Source organism: Struthio camelus, chromosome 17, assembly GCF_040807025.1.
Source record: "Struthio camelus isolate bStrCam1 chromosome 17, bStrCam1.hap1, whole genome shotgun sequence".
Taxonomy (NCBI): Eukaryota; Metazoa; Chordata; class Aves; order Struthioniformes; family Struthionidae; genus Struthio; species Struthio camelus.
Window position 1 is genome coordinate 20,614,528 of NC_090958.1, and position 17,883 is coordinate 20,632,410.

General features: G+C 38.6%; 1 protein-coding gene across 1 annotated transcript in view; it reads right to left on the minus strand.

Annotated features, from left to right (window-relative positions):
• Positions 1-2,030: 2,030 nt before the first annotated feature.
• PITPNB (phosphatidylinositol transfer protein beta) overlaps positions 2,031-17,883 on the minus strand; it is a 34,670-nt gene continuing 18,817 nt past the window's right edge. Inside the window, exons 8-11 of the mRNA XM_068911750.1 lie at positions 15,729-15,806; positions 9,175-9,285; positions 6,891-7,013; positions 2,031-2,718 (exon numbers count right to left, since the gene is read on the minus strand). Coding sequence (XP_068767851.1) covers positions 2,668-2,718; positions 6,891-7,013; positions 9,175-9,285; positions 15,729-15,806 — 363 coding nt within the window. The 3' untranslated portion in view covers positions 2,031-2,667. The remainder of the gene's footprint in view (positions 2,719-6,890; positions 7,014-9,174; positions 9,286-15,728; positions 15,807-17,883) is intronic.

Below are 17,883 nucleotides of genomic sequence, written 5' to 3' on the forward strand. Positions count from 1 at the left end.
TTGCATATCACCGATGTCAGACTAAATAAAAGCCTGTAACTGCCTGACCATTCCCCTGCACCCCAAACAAACTCATCGTATAGTTATACGGTCTTACTCCAACCTCAAAGGCTTCTCAGACATCCTTGCCACAAGACCTGCAATTTTATGTCCTGCTTCCCCAGGTGTTCTGGAAGAAGGGCTGCTCACTACTTCAGTCTGAGGGAGCCACGCTTTTGGAGATTAGCCTCTACGCTGGGCAAGGTGACTCTCGTGTCTCCATCTCCTAATGGCATCTTGGCAGTGCTGCAGTCTCCTCCTTGAAACTGGGTATAAATTCTCCACCCCATCATCCCTGCACAATGGGCTGATCCTTTCCTGGCATAGACAAGAGGCAGAATTAGCAGCAGTTGTAACATATGAAGACCGCCGCAGACCAACCGGAGAGCAGCTGTATCAGCAGAATAATTCCTGCAAACGTCTCATTCTGCAAAATTGTTGGCCTGGCACATTAAGGTAGGCAGTCAGAATACAGAACTAGAACACCACAAGCCCAATACCTTCCCCACACTCTGCTTAGGGGTGAGGTTCCAACTAAGGATGTGTTACTCAGCTTGAGCTCCTTAAAAATCAAGATTCCCGCTAGCATTCAAACGCAGGTTTGAACTCACAACCACCAAAGCACATCCTTACAGGATTTCCAAACTTCTCATACAGCTCAATAAAACTAAATGCCATGTCATCAGAAAACCACAAATACTAACACCTAAGACAAGAGACAGAGCATTTTATGATCAAATTTATTTAATTAAATTGGACTGTTTTACTGTAGGTCACACCAGAGACTGCCAAAATAAACTAAACATTTTACATTCACTACAAGATTCTCTCCAATTTTCACAACTAGTCCAAAACCATGAAAGGCGTAGGGTCCCTTTCCCTCAGTTTGCATTATGACTTACATTAATGACAGTGGGACTTACATTCCAGCACTGAAAGGAGAATTGAGCCCTTAGGTTCCCAGGCTTGCAACAGCCCTCCTGGTAGCAAACAGTTTTAAAATCATGTGTCTGTGTGCACACGCGTGTGCGTATGTATATTTACAAAATCAACCTCTGAATAGTACAGAGAACAAACATCCATTTCAACTGCTAATCCAAACAGGAAAAAGATTAACTTTGCAGCATGGAGGGTAAGAGGGTGAAATATTACGCAGGAGAGATGTACAAAGTGTGTCCACGCACTGGCAGACACTGTAGTGCCTGGCAGTCAAAGCAGGCAGGTGCACTGGCAGGCAAGTCATGTGGCAGACCTGGTCCTGCTTCCCTTGAAGTCCAGGCAAATTCTGTCCCTGTAATGGAGATAATTTGCTCACAAAAGGTGTGATCTGAAGTCAACCGTGATTCCAAAACGCTTGGATGTATATGGCATTAAGAAGGAGCTGGATGTGTAAGCAAGGCTTGCCCTACAGAGGTTTCTGGGGATGCTGGAAGGAAACCAGGCATTAATAGAACTTTATCTAACTAGTGTTTCTAAAATAATTTGTTTCTGCTCTAGCAAGCTTTTTGATAATATACATCTATGATATGCTCTATCTGAATATTTTCTTAAAAAAATGCTGAAGACATTTTCCTATTTGAGAGTTATCTACAAGAGGTCTTTATTATATCATCTTTCTTTTTATGTGTCTACTCTTAACAAATATGAGAGAAACGTCAGATGCTACAATTGAAACTTTCATCATATCTGAAAGTATATATCTCTTTTAAAGTGTATTATTTTCAACATGAAAAGAGCTAAAATCACAATTATATTCCATTGCGTAATGTGTGTGAAATCAAGACCATTTGCATAGTTTCCAAACTGAAACTTTGGAAAACAGCGATTTCATTAACATGAAGTATTACTTTAGAGAAGGGCTATCCCTTCACACTTCTACTGCATGGCCTAATATATACTTGAAAGAGTCTACAACTATTGTCAGTTTCTTTGTCTACAAAGCTAGCTTCTGGACACTTTCAAATTACAATTATTTTATAAATCACAAGCCATTTTTCCTTAATCTTGCCAATTTTAATGAAGAAAAAACATCAGCATTTCAATGTACAAAAGTCCGATAAAACGTGATTTTGTTTTTTAAATCAGTGAATGGGTAAAGTTTGGGTCAAACTCATTCAATAGTAAAAGTCCTCCAATTTCCACTAATAGAAAAAATTTTCTGTTTTGACTATAGGATAATGACAATCCAGAAATAAATAGCTATAAATACATTCATTGTTCCTATTCCAAAAATAATCACATAGGGAAGACACAAAATTGAAATTATTTGAATCTGTTTCTTTACAATGAGATATGGGCAAGGTATAGCAGAGTGACTCAAGACAGGAAAAAAAACAAGTACAGAAATAAATTGGTCCAGTATGACATTCATGACACATACCAGTTAGCATAATTCTGCAGTTAATTCATCCTTTAAATGACACTACTCAGTTGATTTTTTATTTGCTTCAGGTATACATAATGAAAGCAGTTTCCTTTGCATCTTTGCTGAGGATAGGTATAGTACCCTGGAGACACTGTAACAACCCCCTTCAGTATGCATGTGCGTATATATAATTATATACAAATAATCATGCATCCACACACACATTTGTATATCAACACTGCATGTGACGGTTAAATCCATCATCATTCATCATTGGCAGCACTTGTTCCTCTCACTTGGCCTTGATTACGTAACTGTGGGAAAAGAAAATACACAATTAAGCATTAACAGTTACTTCAAACACTAAATTCCAAATAAGTGATTCCATTGATTTCCAAGAAAAATAGGGCAGGGCAGTCAAAACATCACCAGCACTGAGCGAGTTCACGCCAAAGCAGTGAAAGTTTTGTAAGGAAATCCTAATTTGGGTACCATCCTCAGTGGTGGACAGCAGCTCCACTCCTCTCAGAATCTTCACACAGTTTAGCAGGATTTTAAAACTGCTTTGATTGGGAGATCCCATCTGTGGTATTAAAATGGTCTCAGTGGGAAATACCAACATTAAAGTACTGAACACGAAAGTTTTCAACTCTTGGACAAACCACTTCCTGCAGTAACAACTTTATCACAATTTAGTATTTAGAAATTTCTATGTGGAACTGGTTTTTAAAAAATGAACATGATTTGAAGATGGCAGTCCACAGTTTCTCTAAATCACGTGGACATACCCAGACTGAGTGAGCAGCAAAATGATACTCACTGGCTTTTCTGATTTGTGCTCAGAAAAGAACTTGCAGGCTTCAGAGCTCAGTGCCAGCACAGTAATGACAACAAGGGCATGCATTTTGGGTTTCTGCACTAGATAAGCACAAAGAAATGGGTTACGTGGCCAACACGTAAGGCAGTCTGCAACTGGACTGAGCATCTGCACAGTCTGCTACAGTGCCATTTTGCGGGGAACGTCTCTTATGCACCCGGGCCACAAAGGGTCACGTCCAATTTCTGATCACATCAAGGTTATCAAACAGGAGGGAGTAAGGCCCAAAGGTGTTATCTGGCTATACATCCATTTAGATGTTTTCTGCCAACAACTCCCATCATCAGAATATTAAAACTTTTCTCCTTTTTCATCCAACAGTTCACTTACACGGCTTGATTTGCCTCAGAACCTACAGAGAACTCCTCTAGACGTCAGCAGCCAATGTGCCTCGAACGGAACCCTTCTTACGCATCTAAACGTAAAATAAAACTGTAAGCTACCAAATAAAGAACCTATCTTGCTGTTGGTTAGTAAGAGAGAAGTAATGAGCTACACGACTTTTCCCCAGCCAGGACCAAAACCAGAACCAGCCTCAGCTAAAGCTGAAGTTTTGTGGAGACTGCATGTACAGAGCATTTCCTTTTGGTGGGGGAAGTCTAGGAACCATACAGCAGCTGTAAATGATGCTGCTTAGATTTTTTTCAAAGCCCATGGTGCTTCAGTACCACACCACACTGCTTGAAACATCCAGTATGGCATTTCTACTGTTGCAAAGGCATGCGGTAGATAACAGTGCTTCGGCATCATTAGCTGATGTGTATTTAATGAGGCACAGGTGCTCCTCATCTCCAGGAGTCAGATATATAACACATTAATGAAAGATGAAGAAAAAATGCACTGGGATAGAGAAACTCTGGAAGAACACCTAAGAGGATTCAGGGAGTAACAAAAAAGTAACAACAGCAGAGATCCTGACAATAAAAATTGACTTAAGATAAAGAACAGGACTAACAAAAGAACTGAAATGTGGACAGAATCTAAAGAGAAAGATTAGTTCAAACCAAGAAGAAGAAAGGATTTTAATGAGAAAAGGAATAGCAACAGAAAGTAACGTGTCATAAGAAAATGTAATGCTGCCAATATGATTAGATATTGGTTTGCTTTCTGCAGTTGTTTCTTTTTAAGTACCATACTGCATAGTCTCAAAAAAAGCTGAATATTTCTTTGCAAGGCTGGAAGCATGAAGATATCCTTGGCATACTAAGTACCTTTACCATTAAGCCCTTTCTTCCCAGTGGTCCAGGCCATAAAACAAGTGTTTTGTGGTTCATTTAGGAGTCAATGAAAGTTACTGTCTCCTCAAAATGGATGAAGTAGTTGGATACAGAACACACAAAGTGAACACTAATTTATCCCAAATAATTCGTTTGTATTTGCAGTATTTTTTGCCTTGAGATTGTTATCCTCCAATAATACACCTCACCGCAGAAATCTTGGGACTGCATCATTTAGACATGTTTGTAGATAACGCTATTATAACACTTAAGAAAAAAACTGCAAAATCTTACACAACAAACTATTTGAAATAAGTTATTGGCCTTGCTGTGCAAAACAAGACCATGGTAGGTAAAGGGCTTTGCTCTTTCAGAACGAGGATCAACGTTACTCAGAAACAAGTGATCCAGGTTTTGCTTAAGGTTAAGAACTTTAAAAGTAACAAATACTTTGCTATCAAGATCCTATCCCAGTGATGATGCATAAAGAAATAAATTCTGTTCCTTTTTACTCTTCTCTAGGAGACAATATTTATAAAACAAATTGTTTCATAGGAAACAAAACAACATGGAGCATATCCTGTTTGTGCAAGAGAATCATCTATGGTTTATTTCTGACATAGTATTTTGCAATAAATGTCAAAAAAGCAGTTACTTACCAGTGAAAAATGTGAAACATAACTTTCTCTACAGAGGACAGACATCCACAGTCCACGCAGACATAAAAGGGATATTTTTCTCATGCACATAGATGTGTGTGTCAAACACTGGTTACTCTCTCCAGCACATACCTTGTATGCACTCCTCACACTCTGCCACTATTCTTTCTCAGAGAAAGTGGATGAAGTCTGTTTCACTAAAAATTAAGAACTATAGGTGTGAAAAAGAGAACCCTTCTGATAAAAACCAATTATACAGAGGAAAGTGGTTATTCTTCCTCCTTCACAGACAGCTAGCTCTAGCAACAGGTTCTGGCATAAAGTAGAATAAAAGAATTCCATGTGTTTTTTTGAGAACGCTTGCCATAATCAAAAATATCCAAAAACCAATGAGAGAGTACAGTGTTTGTGAGAGGGGATGGACATCATGCTTTTTCGAAATGTATTTCTGGAGACTACCAAGGCAGACAATTCCTTCAGCTTATCTGAAAAGAAAGTTTGCTTTTACTAGCTTAGAACATCTACCTATACACACACACACACAGAGGAAAGAAGCACTTCTTCCACACCCTGAAAATATTTCCACACAATGCAAGACAGCTGCAGGCAATTCATGAAGTCCACACAGGAAGGGCATAGCAACTGCAGATGGAGGGGGCGCTACAGTTAGTGTTGATACAAAGAGCAGAGATGTGCTAGGCCTGAGGTAAAGTCCACTTCAGAGCCATGATCAACAATAGGTCTAAAGCACAAGTCAATCTGTTTAAAGATGTCTGAAAGCTGAAATGAGTTAAACCATGCAAAAACCAAGTCATAGCTAAAGGCACGTGTGTCTTGACAGAACACGACAACAGAAGTGACAAGCTGAATGGGTTGCGGACACAGAGCAATTGGCACAGCGAAACAGGAAGGAAATAGAATTGCAACTCCACAGACGGCAAAAGACCTAAAAAGATAGCAGGATTTAAAATGAGAAAGGCTCATGTCGAAGGTCACGCTCTGGAAAGAGACTAGAAAAGAGAGCTCCTTGCCTAGCCTATGATGTTCCTCTATGTCTTAAAGGAAAGAGGGAAAGTGCTCTATGGGTGATTTTCCTTCTAGACATCAGTTCAAAGATAGATCAGACTATATGTATTTAGTCTTTGCAGCCACCAAAGAATGAAATTTGAGACTGTCTTATGCCTGTTAATTTTACCAACTACCCTTTTGCAGTCCAAAGTCCTAATTTTGTCATGCTAATCAGGATGAGAGCAACTGTTGCCATGTCTTGAAGCAAGCTGAACGTGCCACATGTTTGAAGGGAAAATAATCAGTCCTAATGGTGATTAGCAACTAAACAAAGCAAGACATATGATACAAAATTGAGATGACAGCTCTAAGTTGTGACTCACAAATGGTAAAAAAAAAAGAAAAAAAAAAGCACTCATCCACTTTGTGCAATGGGTATGATAACAGATATAAAGAGATGCTCAGTGCAGACATTCTGGATTCAGGCACTTATCAGAAGCATTTACCTTGCAGCCACTTCCAGCTTGACACAACATAGTATGCAGAAGCTTCAAGTGCATGAGTCTGCACAGAACCCACCGCTACAGAAGTTGTAATGTTTATCAGCAGTTGCCAAAACACACAAGGGGATGGATACTATTCCACTTGCCTCAATCCCTGAACAGTCTAGATGGCAGAGCTATGGATAGATGGCACACAAACATCAATCTTAGAAGCATTCTTACCGCTTCCAGCTCCTTTTGGGTTTCATCCTCCATTCTCCTAATGTCTTCCATAGTCAGATCAATCCACTTGTCAATCCAACAGAACAGCTGGCGATGAAAGTTGGTAAATATCCTTTTTTCTTGCTTTAAGAAGATAGATAAACATTAGACAACAGGTTTGTATTCGGCAGACTGGTGAAGTGACTGCAGCTATTCCATTTGAAGAGGTGTAATCTTTAGGGAGGTGCATGCTGTTTCACAGTGCTACAGTTCAGCTTCTCCGCATTCTTGGACCCTAATCAAAGACACCTAATTTCTCACAGGCTTTAACATGGAAAACAGTGAACAACGTACACTACAAAAAAAAGTTAAACTTCAGCAATTCACGTTACTCGAAAAAACTAAAAACTCCTTTCTACCCAAGAAGGCATGAGACAGAATAAACGCACCATTACAACAGATAGAATGTTTATCATGAACTATATAAAAATCTGTGCCAGAACTGTCACAGGGTCTGTGCTCACTATTTAAAAAAAAAAAAAAAAAAAAAAGGGCAATTCCTAAAGTAGAACTAAGCAATAAGGGAAACAGTTCTGATTCCAAAGATGGCACATTTGCAATTCATACTGAATCAGCATCCCAGCAATATGTGAGGTGCAACTTCAAAGCACAAAAGCCTTGAGTATTTATATAATCTAACTAGGGATTCCTTAGCAGTTTTATTAAAGTAAGGATATTTATCTGTGTTCTGAAGCAATTTCAATATTTTCACTGAACCTCTTATACTTTAAAAGGTGTGTTTTACATTTCAAAATACCTGCCAACCCTAAAAATCCACTGTGTTGTACTGAAGAACTGCGACTTGCCTGCTCAGTCCAGCTGTAGTGCTGTGGAGTTTATAACTTATAAAGTTGTCTTGGAAAATGAAATACGCCTCACAGAAATAGTCTTACTTGTAGTATTGCTTCCAACTGCTCTGATAAAAGTAGTCATGCAGATACCACACAGAAATCTATTTTACTAACAAAATTCATAGTTCTGCATATACAAAATTATCCAGCTTGCAACCTAGAGGTCAAGTCTTGTTCATCTGCTCCCAGGTTTTAACTCAGTTAAGCTGCTGACTATTCAAAACAATACTGATCAAATCTAATCTGAGAGATCAACTTCCTCTGAAGGAACAGCTTCAGGTGAAAGGAGGGAAAAATCCTATCTTCAGACACTCCTCAACAGATCAAAGAGTCAGTTTTGACTCTTCTGCTCAACTTACTCTCCAATATTTTTCAGTTTGAAATGTGTAATGCCCAGCTCCTTCTCAAAACCACCCCCACACTGAAGACAATCTCCAGTACCTCCTAATCCTTATTTTGTATTGCGGCCATCACAAAATACCTCCTCCATCTCATTCCCAATTATGGTTTGCAATTTTTTTCTTTTACTATCATATTTACCGAAATACATAAAAATTTAAGGCAGTTGGCTGTGTGATGCACTCAGAGCTAAAAACCCTGGTTACCACAACAAAAACGGCCTCACTTTAGTCGTCTGTGAGGAAATAACATATGGAAGAGCTACTGGAATATCATGTTTTGGTTAACTCACTGGTCCAGCACATTCTGTTTGGATTCAAGAGAACTGGCATGATGGTCTAGATTAAACACTCTGCCTACAAATAAGTTTATATTCTAAATATTTATTCATGCATTAAAAAAAAAAAATCACAAAATCACAACTCATGTTCTGATAATACAGTGAAAATAAATAAGAAGCAAATATAATTTGCCCAAACCACCACAATTGTCAATTAAATCCTAAAGTATTAGATTATACTTTACTCATAACTGGTTTGCAAGCATTCAATTCCAGTAAAATCAAATGCTATAGAATTAGTATTAACGTAAGAACACTTTCATAAGAAAACTAGTATGTACAATACTAGAAAAACACCAGCACATCTTTTATGCAGCTATTAACCTAAGAGAAAAACAGACTCAAAGAATTCTTTCCATCAAGCATTGTGGCTTGCACAATTAATCTGTTCTTACGTGGCAGAATCACAGCTTCTATTTTTGTTTTTTTAGCTTAAAAAGTTATTCTAGTACTGCCAATGAAACACCATCGCTCATAGACACAAACATTTCTAATTGCTGAAGAAATGAACAGGAACAGCTTGATTGTAAGCAACAGAAAACGTCTTCACTTTCCCCCATCAAAAACCCCACACCAAACCAGAATCAACCTGCCTACCTCCCCTCCCATCAATCCCACCTCCCCAGCAACATCCCAGCTAGTGAGAAGCACTTACCTTTTGGATAAAGTTTTCAACTTTGTTCTGCAATCCCCACCACTTAAATTTGATAGTCACCAACTTGTAAGCACACATTTTAGGACAGTCTTCATCAGTTGCTAGTTCTTTCTGTTTATGGATAATTGGAAGGAATTATTTATTTTTTTTAAACAAGGACGGACTTCAGACAAATGTATTTAATATGACTATTGCAAATTATCGCTCGAAGTATTAGTAAATGGTCACACTGGACACAGGGTACTAGGGATTAACAAACGTCATCAGGTTAAATCTATAAAACAATTCCATCCATGCTGCAAACACATACTACAAATCTAAGTTTTAACTTTCCTTTTATTTTCATGATTTACACTGTCATACACTTTCTGGGTTTTCTTTGGGACAATGATGCTTAATTACAATAGCTGGAACCAGCTATTATTTTATATTTCTGTATCTATTGCCAAAACACAATTCTAATCTGGGCTGCTACCTCATTACAATGGTGGAAAACACATGCACTGAAAAAAAAAGATTCAAATAAAAAGCACATAATACCTCCTTCCCACCCCCAGTTCACTTCTCACACAAGCATAAAACTTAAGTTCGTTTCAGTTCTGTTTTGCCTACGCACTGCAGAGAGATGTAAGCCTGGCAAGCTCTCCCCAGTTCCTCTCCCTCATTTCCCTTTCCTAGGTGCCTGTGCCAGAAGGGTATGTTTTTACCCAGGAGTAGAGGAAATTTCTAGTTGTGTAGCCTAATTTACATATTAATTCTTGCCTAGTGAATTGCAGCCCTCCTGACTGCATGAGGAAAAAAAAAAGGGAAAGGACCTCTTTCTCCTCAACAGCAACTAGGTGGCCTTAAGACTTACAAAAGCTTCATTTCAAACAATGCTTGAAAGCAGCTCTGGCTCGAAGACTTAGTGGGGAAGGAGGATCCCCAAAAGAATGAACTGAGGGGAAACTCAGGAGACAACCATCTCCATTCCCTATAACAACAGAAACGTGGCTGCTAGGAAAGACAGGAGCACTGTCAAATAGAGTGGGCAAGAACAACTACCCTCAGAATTTCCCACACCAAAATTCTACGTATGGATTTGGTTAGAATTTTTTAAATGGAAAAAAGCACTAATTAGATCTAACTGGTCTTGCAACCTGCTGACACAATCTGTGCAGAGGGCTGAGGAAACTCTTCACTCCCATTTATCTCACAAGGAGATTCAACACATGAGGCTTTTTTAACCAAATTTCTTCCAAGTTTGTGCGTGAAGAGTTAACACAGTCCAGAAGTTCAAAGGAGTAGCATTGCAAGAGATTGCATCTTTACATTTTCACATCAAATAAGAATACCAAAATATAAGCATCATGACATTATTATAGCTCTTACTTCCAAACAACCTGGAAGTACCTCTGACGTGTGCAACAGCATACAGATATTTCCTTACCATTCATGTAGCCAAATTTACATAATACAAGAGACTGCATCACGATTTTTTTAATTTTAACAAAGCATGTTTACTCCAAGCCATGAAAAAAAGAAGAGAAAATAAGGATAAAATGAAGCGTATAGTAACTTAACCAAAAACTGCATTTGGCAATTGGACTAAGCAGTCCACGGACGTTTATTCTTTATACCTCTAACAAAATTCTAAATGGAAATACTTATGGCATTTTTAAACTAGGTTTCCATTAACCATTTCCATTAGCCATGACCACGTCCACTGGTCATGCACGCAGTAAAAAGATTTGAGAGATATATCTAGACAACTAAAAATCTTGGGCAACAAAAACTGAATAATGCACGTTTAACACAGAACTTTTATCACAAAGTTTAACCATCAGAAAGCTCTTACATGTTTCTTACAGTAAATGAAAACCAATTACCAAGAAGATTGATGTTCTTTCTATTCACAAACAGAAAACAAAGTACTGCTGCTGTTTTGTGCTCCCAAACTGCACAAGCCTATGTCCAGGTACTAGTAAAAGGACAGAATTAAACAAAAAATGGAATACATAAATTCAGTGCTTCTCAATCCAAGCGTTCAAAGCTCTCCTCTTCTTATTGGCTATGTGTTTTTGTTTGTTTGTTTTGTTTTAAACCTTTTGTTTGGGCATACAGGGCCCCTCCTGCGCCAGCCCCCTGCTTCCTCCCTGATGAGGGAAGGAGAACAAACATCCAAGGCAGGATGCATGTTTTCAGCACAGTCTATAGGAATAATATGAGATTTTTATTCTGCTAGCCAGTATATTTAGCCCAGGTAGAAAGAGTATCACAATAATGGAAGTTCAAATACATGCCTGCCCCCTTCGTCACCTTGAAACACGCAAAGCACTCATTTTCCCCACAAGATTCCAGCCTTTTTCAGGCCCAGATCAAACCTACGAACAACTGCACTGAGTCAGATCAGAGGTCTACCTGGCTTGGTATTTTGACAGCAGCCAGTGGCAGACACCTAGGAAAGAATATAAAACTCAGGGAAGGAAACACCAGTAACTCCTCCAGAAGCTTTACCAATCTCTAGCTATAAGCTCAGAAAACTTCTGAACTAGAATTATTTTCCGTCTTTGGATATACAAACAGCAAAACTAAGATCATGTAAATACGTATAGATTGTGTACATACACCATGTATATGGTATTGCTGAACTCTAACAACATTTATATAGTATCTATAACATGTAATACACCTACATTGAGGTACAAGACATCTTAAATATTAACTAACATTCAGTTAACCAGTTCCCATAAAGTTTAAAGTTTTGATGCAAGGGAGACGTTAAAAAACAATCAAAAACAAAGAGATGACTACTTTTTCTTAAACTGTATTGAATAGGCTAACATCTCTTAGTATGCTGAGATAAAATGAAGTAATATTCACACCGTACATTCTTCTCTATGGTCCACCATTGTCATAGCATCTAGACAAACCAAAAAAAAATATGCATACTGACTTCAAAAAAGAACTGGAAAGACTGTCTTTATCCTGCTTCCTAGAGACTAGGTCTCTATAAAGATTTGTTTATATAGGCAAGCTTTCACAAGAGACAGAACACTCAGAAACAGTCTTTTGCTCCATGTATTCTGTGGTAGCTGGCTCTGCAAGTTTCCCAATGAAAAGAAAAGCGCAGTATTTTGTTCTTTCTTGACTACAGAGAAACAATGCACCCACAGATGTTGCTTAGTAAAAAGTACGTTATTACTCGCTTTTCTTTCCAGCAGCTACAGAGAAGATGGAAATCAACCAATTTTTGTACAGTAACTAAATCTTCTGTGCAACTACAGGTCAGTATCCAGTCACGCACACCTCTCAACACCCACAAGTCCCAGAGGTAGTAGTCCTTGCTGCCACAATACAAGCTTGAACACACTTGCTGACTCTCTGAAATCTCCGCATTTTCCTCTGGGGAACATAAGCAGCCAATGACTTATCACACAAGACCATATTTAAGCGTGCATGTGGTATTGAGTAGGGAAATCCTTTTTCTTCTAGAGTTTCTTGTGCAAGCACTCACTACTTTAGCGCTCAGCTACAAAGTTGTTGCTGCAACATTCCCACAGAGCCATGACAGCACTGCAGCGTCTGTACGATTGTACTGTCACAGGACCAACTTTCATCATGTTGAAAAGACAACGTAAGGAACAGCTATAGCAGGCCCAATTAGGTCAGCAGTACACATCGACTGCACCCTCAGGTCTTATTAAGACAAATTAAAGCAAGCGTAGCACCCCAAATCTAGTTTCAGAAGCATTTCCTTTGGCAACGCAGCTTAAGGGCAGCGAAGTGCCAGCTTTAGTAGTCCACACCCCTTCTGCTCCAGTGATACATCACATCTCAATTGTCCTGTTACAACTGCCTGTGTTGTCGCATCATTTCCCATACCCTCACAAAAATCTGGCTGTCTCCTTTTCCATGTAGCATTCAAACCACTGTACCAGCACATTGGAAAGGGTGGCACAGGAGTGAATGGTTAGTGCTGCACAAAAGCGCCCCGGCAACTAGAGCCTCGCTCCACAGCGGGACAAAAGACATTAAGTCCTCAAATCCAAGTTGCTTCAGTGTTAGGATCTCAGGCTAGCTGAGAACTCTCATTACCGCCTGGCACCGTTCAGCAAGCAATGGCGACTCTGTGCTCTGTTAGACATGGTAGTCAGTTATTTGACACTTAAGATGTAAAGACAAGCTTCTGATATGAGAAAGGGGAATATCTTCTGCCTACCCTTCTGCTTGCATTTTAGGACAGAAAATTAGAGACTGGTAGCCTGATGGTCCCATGCATTCTACTCCAACACTTGACACTTACCTTAATGCTTTGCAAAAACCAATAGTAAAACAATTAATAGTGATATCTAAAGTAATGAACTAGAAGAAAACTCACACCCCTCAGAGAAAGTACTTCACATGATATTTAGAAAGAAATAGGCATTCTATATTTTCAACTTTTCTTGGTAATGAAAGACTAAATGCTTTTACAATAAAAGTTAAGAATTTGGGATACTGTTCGTAATGCATTAAAAATAAATAATTCAGCAGCTATTTAAGTCTAATTCTTCAAAGTACATACTAAGAATAAGAAGTAAAATTACGCCAAGATTTTCAGACCCTAAACTTCATTTATATTGCTGTCAATGAAATGTTACATTTACAGTAATGACAAATTGTGCATATTGTCAGCTTCAGGACATCAGTTTCCTATATTGGGAATTCAGTGCAGGCTATATGCAGCTGACAATTTTGATACTTTTGTTTATCTGATAACTATTTATTTGTAAAATTGAGTTTCATACTACAACAAACAAAAAACAGTATGAACCATATCAACAGGTTGATTCTTACAAGTGTAGTCATTCATTTGAAAATCTGAGATCAATCTGAGGTCTTGTTGATAAGTGCGCAGAATCACAGAAACTGCCCCAATGGCTGCAATCAGTCGAAATGATTATCAGTGATAGCCGTGCACTAGACAATGCCTTCAAGACGACATGCTAAAAATAGAGCAACAAAAAGATCACCAGTTCCTAATGGACAGGGAAAGAAATAGGCCACTCTTGCCTGCGGAACACAGACTGGTTTAACCGTGGGACAGGAAAATTATGATGTACTCTAAAGCAAATCTTCCATGACATTTAGTGTCCCTGCTTCATTTTCGAAGGTGTTCCACAGATCCCCCTTGCAAATCAGAGCTGAGGCCATAGATGGAGCAATTATTCTGTGAAAGAGTATATTCTGATCAGTAACTAGAGACCTATTCTTGACAAATTGCCTGTATATTCATTCTGGTACACAGTGGCTAGTTTTTCAGTTTCTGCAAGGATACCTGAGGTGGCAAAGTCTGTTTCATTCCGGGATGGATGGAAAAATATAGATGACTTTGATGGCTGCGTGTGGAAGGACACGCATTGAGATAGGTGTAGGGATGCGCTGGCAAGTTTTGCATTGCTGTTCGGGTGTGGTTGGGTTCCACGCAGTATACGGTGGCCTACAGCAAATTTACACCTAAATGTGAGTCAAGCAAGATTCTGAAGGAAATGTGAGGGGAGCTGTTTCAAGGCTCAGGGAGCAGATTCTAAGAAAACTTATTTCAAGAAAGGATCTTCTTTACGTATGCAGCAAGTGTCTTAGGTTAAATTATCAAGAGAAGTATATAGTGGGTAGTAAGGAACCACAAAGGGGATATAAGGGTGTGTTGATATATCTGGATCAGTACTTATGTTGCCTCCTAGAACATCATTCTTCAAACGTGACCTTCCTGGAGCTGAATATGCAAGCACAGCAAATTTACACTGAGGGTGATTTTAAGTGGTAAGCTTTCACTTGACAGTCATATTGATGACCAATAAGACCAAACCAACCCAGATTACATATCTCAGACTAAGAATTTCAGGAACATGGTAGATGCATCTGCACACACCTCCCCCTCACCGCCCCCGATGTATTATCTTACCAAAGTAAAATACTTCATTATGTTGAAATACTGTAGGTTTTCTGTGAGCATTATGCATATACACCACACAAGTTAAATACTCTTGGACATTCAATAGGGTAAGGTAAATACAAGCTTATATTTACTTGTCACTACATTCTGCTAGTTTTTGATTATCCTAAATAAAACATACACATGTAGGATCCTTTACTGTGCTCTAAAAAAATATATAGTTATAATCATTTCGATATAAGGAAGGTTCCAATTAGTTTTTTGCACTTTAATCTACCTCCTGCAGCTAACGCAACAGTCTGATGACTTGCATGGAATTTGTCATACTGCATATTGAACTATCAATCTTCAGTAAGGGTAAAATCCATCCCATTTACTTTGTATGGCTTTTGTTGCAATTTTTTAAATTTATTCCTCCATTAAATCACTGTATTTTTAGTAGTAGTATTAGGCAAGCAGCAGACAATAACTTGGCTTACTAACACATTCAGAATTTTAATCAAATATGAAAAAGAAAAGAAATATTCAATTTCTGTCTTCTATCTAGAGAATAGCATCACTAGCGCTAGTCTCTAAGGAATTGTGAATTTTTTTGGTGATTAAGACTTTGTAAGGTTGTAAAGTCCGTTCTTAGTACCTTCCAATTTGGCCCCAGAGGTCCTCTCTTGGTCTTAACAGACTGAAATAATGCTGGGTCTTCATCAGCTTTGTAGTCCTATAATATAAAAAAAGAACACTGAGAGTCAGAAAAAACCCGCATACAATAACCCACTGTATAAAGCTTCTCAAGACTACCAGAGTTGACTCATCCAAGTAGTTTGGAGCCTGTTTTTAAGCTTATGTTCAATATACCATCACGTCAGCTTAATCCACTGAATATCACAAATGGTGCTTGTTATCTATTTATAGGCCTCCCTTTTAGGCAACTCAGGGCCCCCTTCTTCTGGGTCAAAATTTTCTTATGCTGGGCACTGTGCAACATAGGCACTATCCTCTCAGTTTTGTGCACTTTCTGGGGCAGGGAAAGCAATAATTCAGAAATGTGCAAGTCAGCATTTCCCAAAGTGCAAGATATGCCCACTTCAGAGAAAGCAGAGAAGGAAAGAAGGCCTAAGTAAACTAATTTGCAAAATTAAAAACCGCATAATCGCAATCTGTGAGACACATTGCCAGGCTAAGCACAGAGAGGGCACAAGGCAGCAGTTTGAGCGGCGCTGCTTTAAGCTTTAGAACAGAATCACTGCCTACCAGGTCACATGTGGTGTAAACAAAGCTAATACTAGTAAAACTGAAAGATGACAAATGCTTCCAACATATGGATTAACTTATTATACTGATGAGGGGTACGGAAATGATTATTTGATAAAGATACTACTTTGGAAATTAGGAAAGGATATGAAACCTCAATATGACCTCAATAACTGACAGCAAGTGAGGTTTATACAACATCTGAAAAACACTAACCTAAGAAAACCATTAAATCCATGCAACAAAGGAGAACTGTAAAAGTTTAAGTTGCTTTAAAGCATGACAAATACTTTGTGGGGGCTACAGAAAAGCCTCAGAGGAAAGTTCTAAGTTTAGCAAAGCTTGATGTCTTATTTTTTAAGAAAAAGTTTTAACAAGGACAAAAGTTTCAGAATACAGAGCGAGAGGAACGCCACCAAAAAGCAGCTACTGGCATTTTCCCTACTTCTGCATCAGAAGGGTGTCACAAGGAATCGCAGTTACAGACTGCTTCAAAGATGAAGTAAAACTCAACATTTACCTTTCTAACGCATCCCCTATATTCCAAATGAAATAATATCAGCCCCAAGATAAAAATAAATGAAACAAATGGGTCTCCGAATACTATAACTGAAGTATCTATGTTTCGTCTGAGGCGCACTGAAAGCATCCAATTACGTCTCCGTTGCAGAAATATCGTGGTTTGGAGAACTAGTTTCTCTGGACAACTGAATTATAAAGTTCTTGTAGACAAAGGTACGAACATAAGCTTACTTAAAATAAACCCAAACAGCGTAACACTACAGAACGGGAACAGTCAGACTGGGTTAAACCGGGTCCGTTCTAATCCAATATTCTGTCTCAGTGGCCAGTAACAGATGCTTCATGGAAGGATACAAATAACCCATCCTCAGAGCTATTAACCCAGGCAGTTAACAGTTTGGTCTTCAGCATTATATTTTTTCCTAGAAAGGATGTAAATTCTTTAGTCATGGAGGTTCATATAACAAGGTCTTTCTCTCCATCTTCATTCTTGGCCTCAGTTGCACCCTGTGCTCATTAGTGACTAATGAATTATGAGCTGTGTAAAAGTATTCCTCTCTCCCACTGTTTCAAATAGTTTGATTCTTTTTTCCATGTCATTGGCTTCCCCATTACTCTTATATTGATATGGAAAAGCTGAACTTCACATTTGATATTTTTTTCACCATGATTACCTTTATTCACCAGGAAAATCCCAAAGCAAGCTGGAACAACAAGCCATACAAAAGGACTCCAGTTAGCTTTCCTCAGCCCTCCCAGAACGGTTCCATTTCTGGATCTTTTGCATGCAACTCATGTCACCTGAATTCAATAGATGGTACTATATCATACTCAATTGAGGAGCTGTTACATTAATATAGTCTTTAAGCTGGCATAAGAATCATGTTTAACACATGACAGTTTTCCAATCTAGATTCTACCATTACCATAAGAAGCAAAGGCCACTGCTAGATTGAAATTCCAAATCCGCAGAGTCCGGCTATTCAAATAACAGCTGACTAGGAATAGTTAAACTATTACTT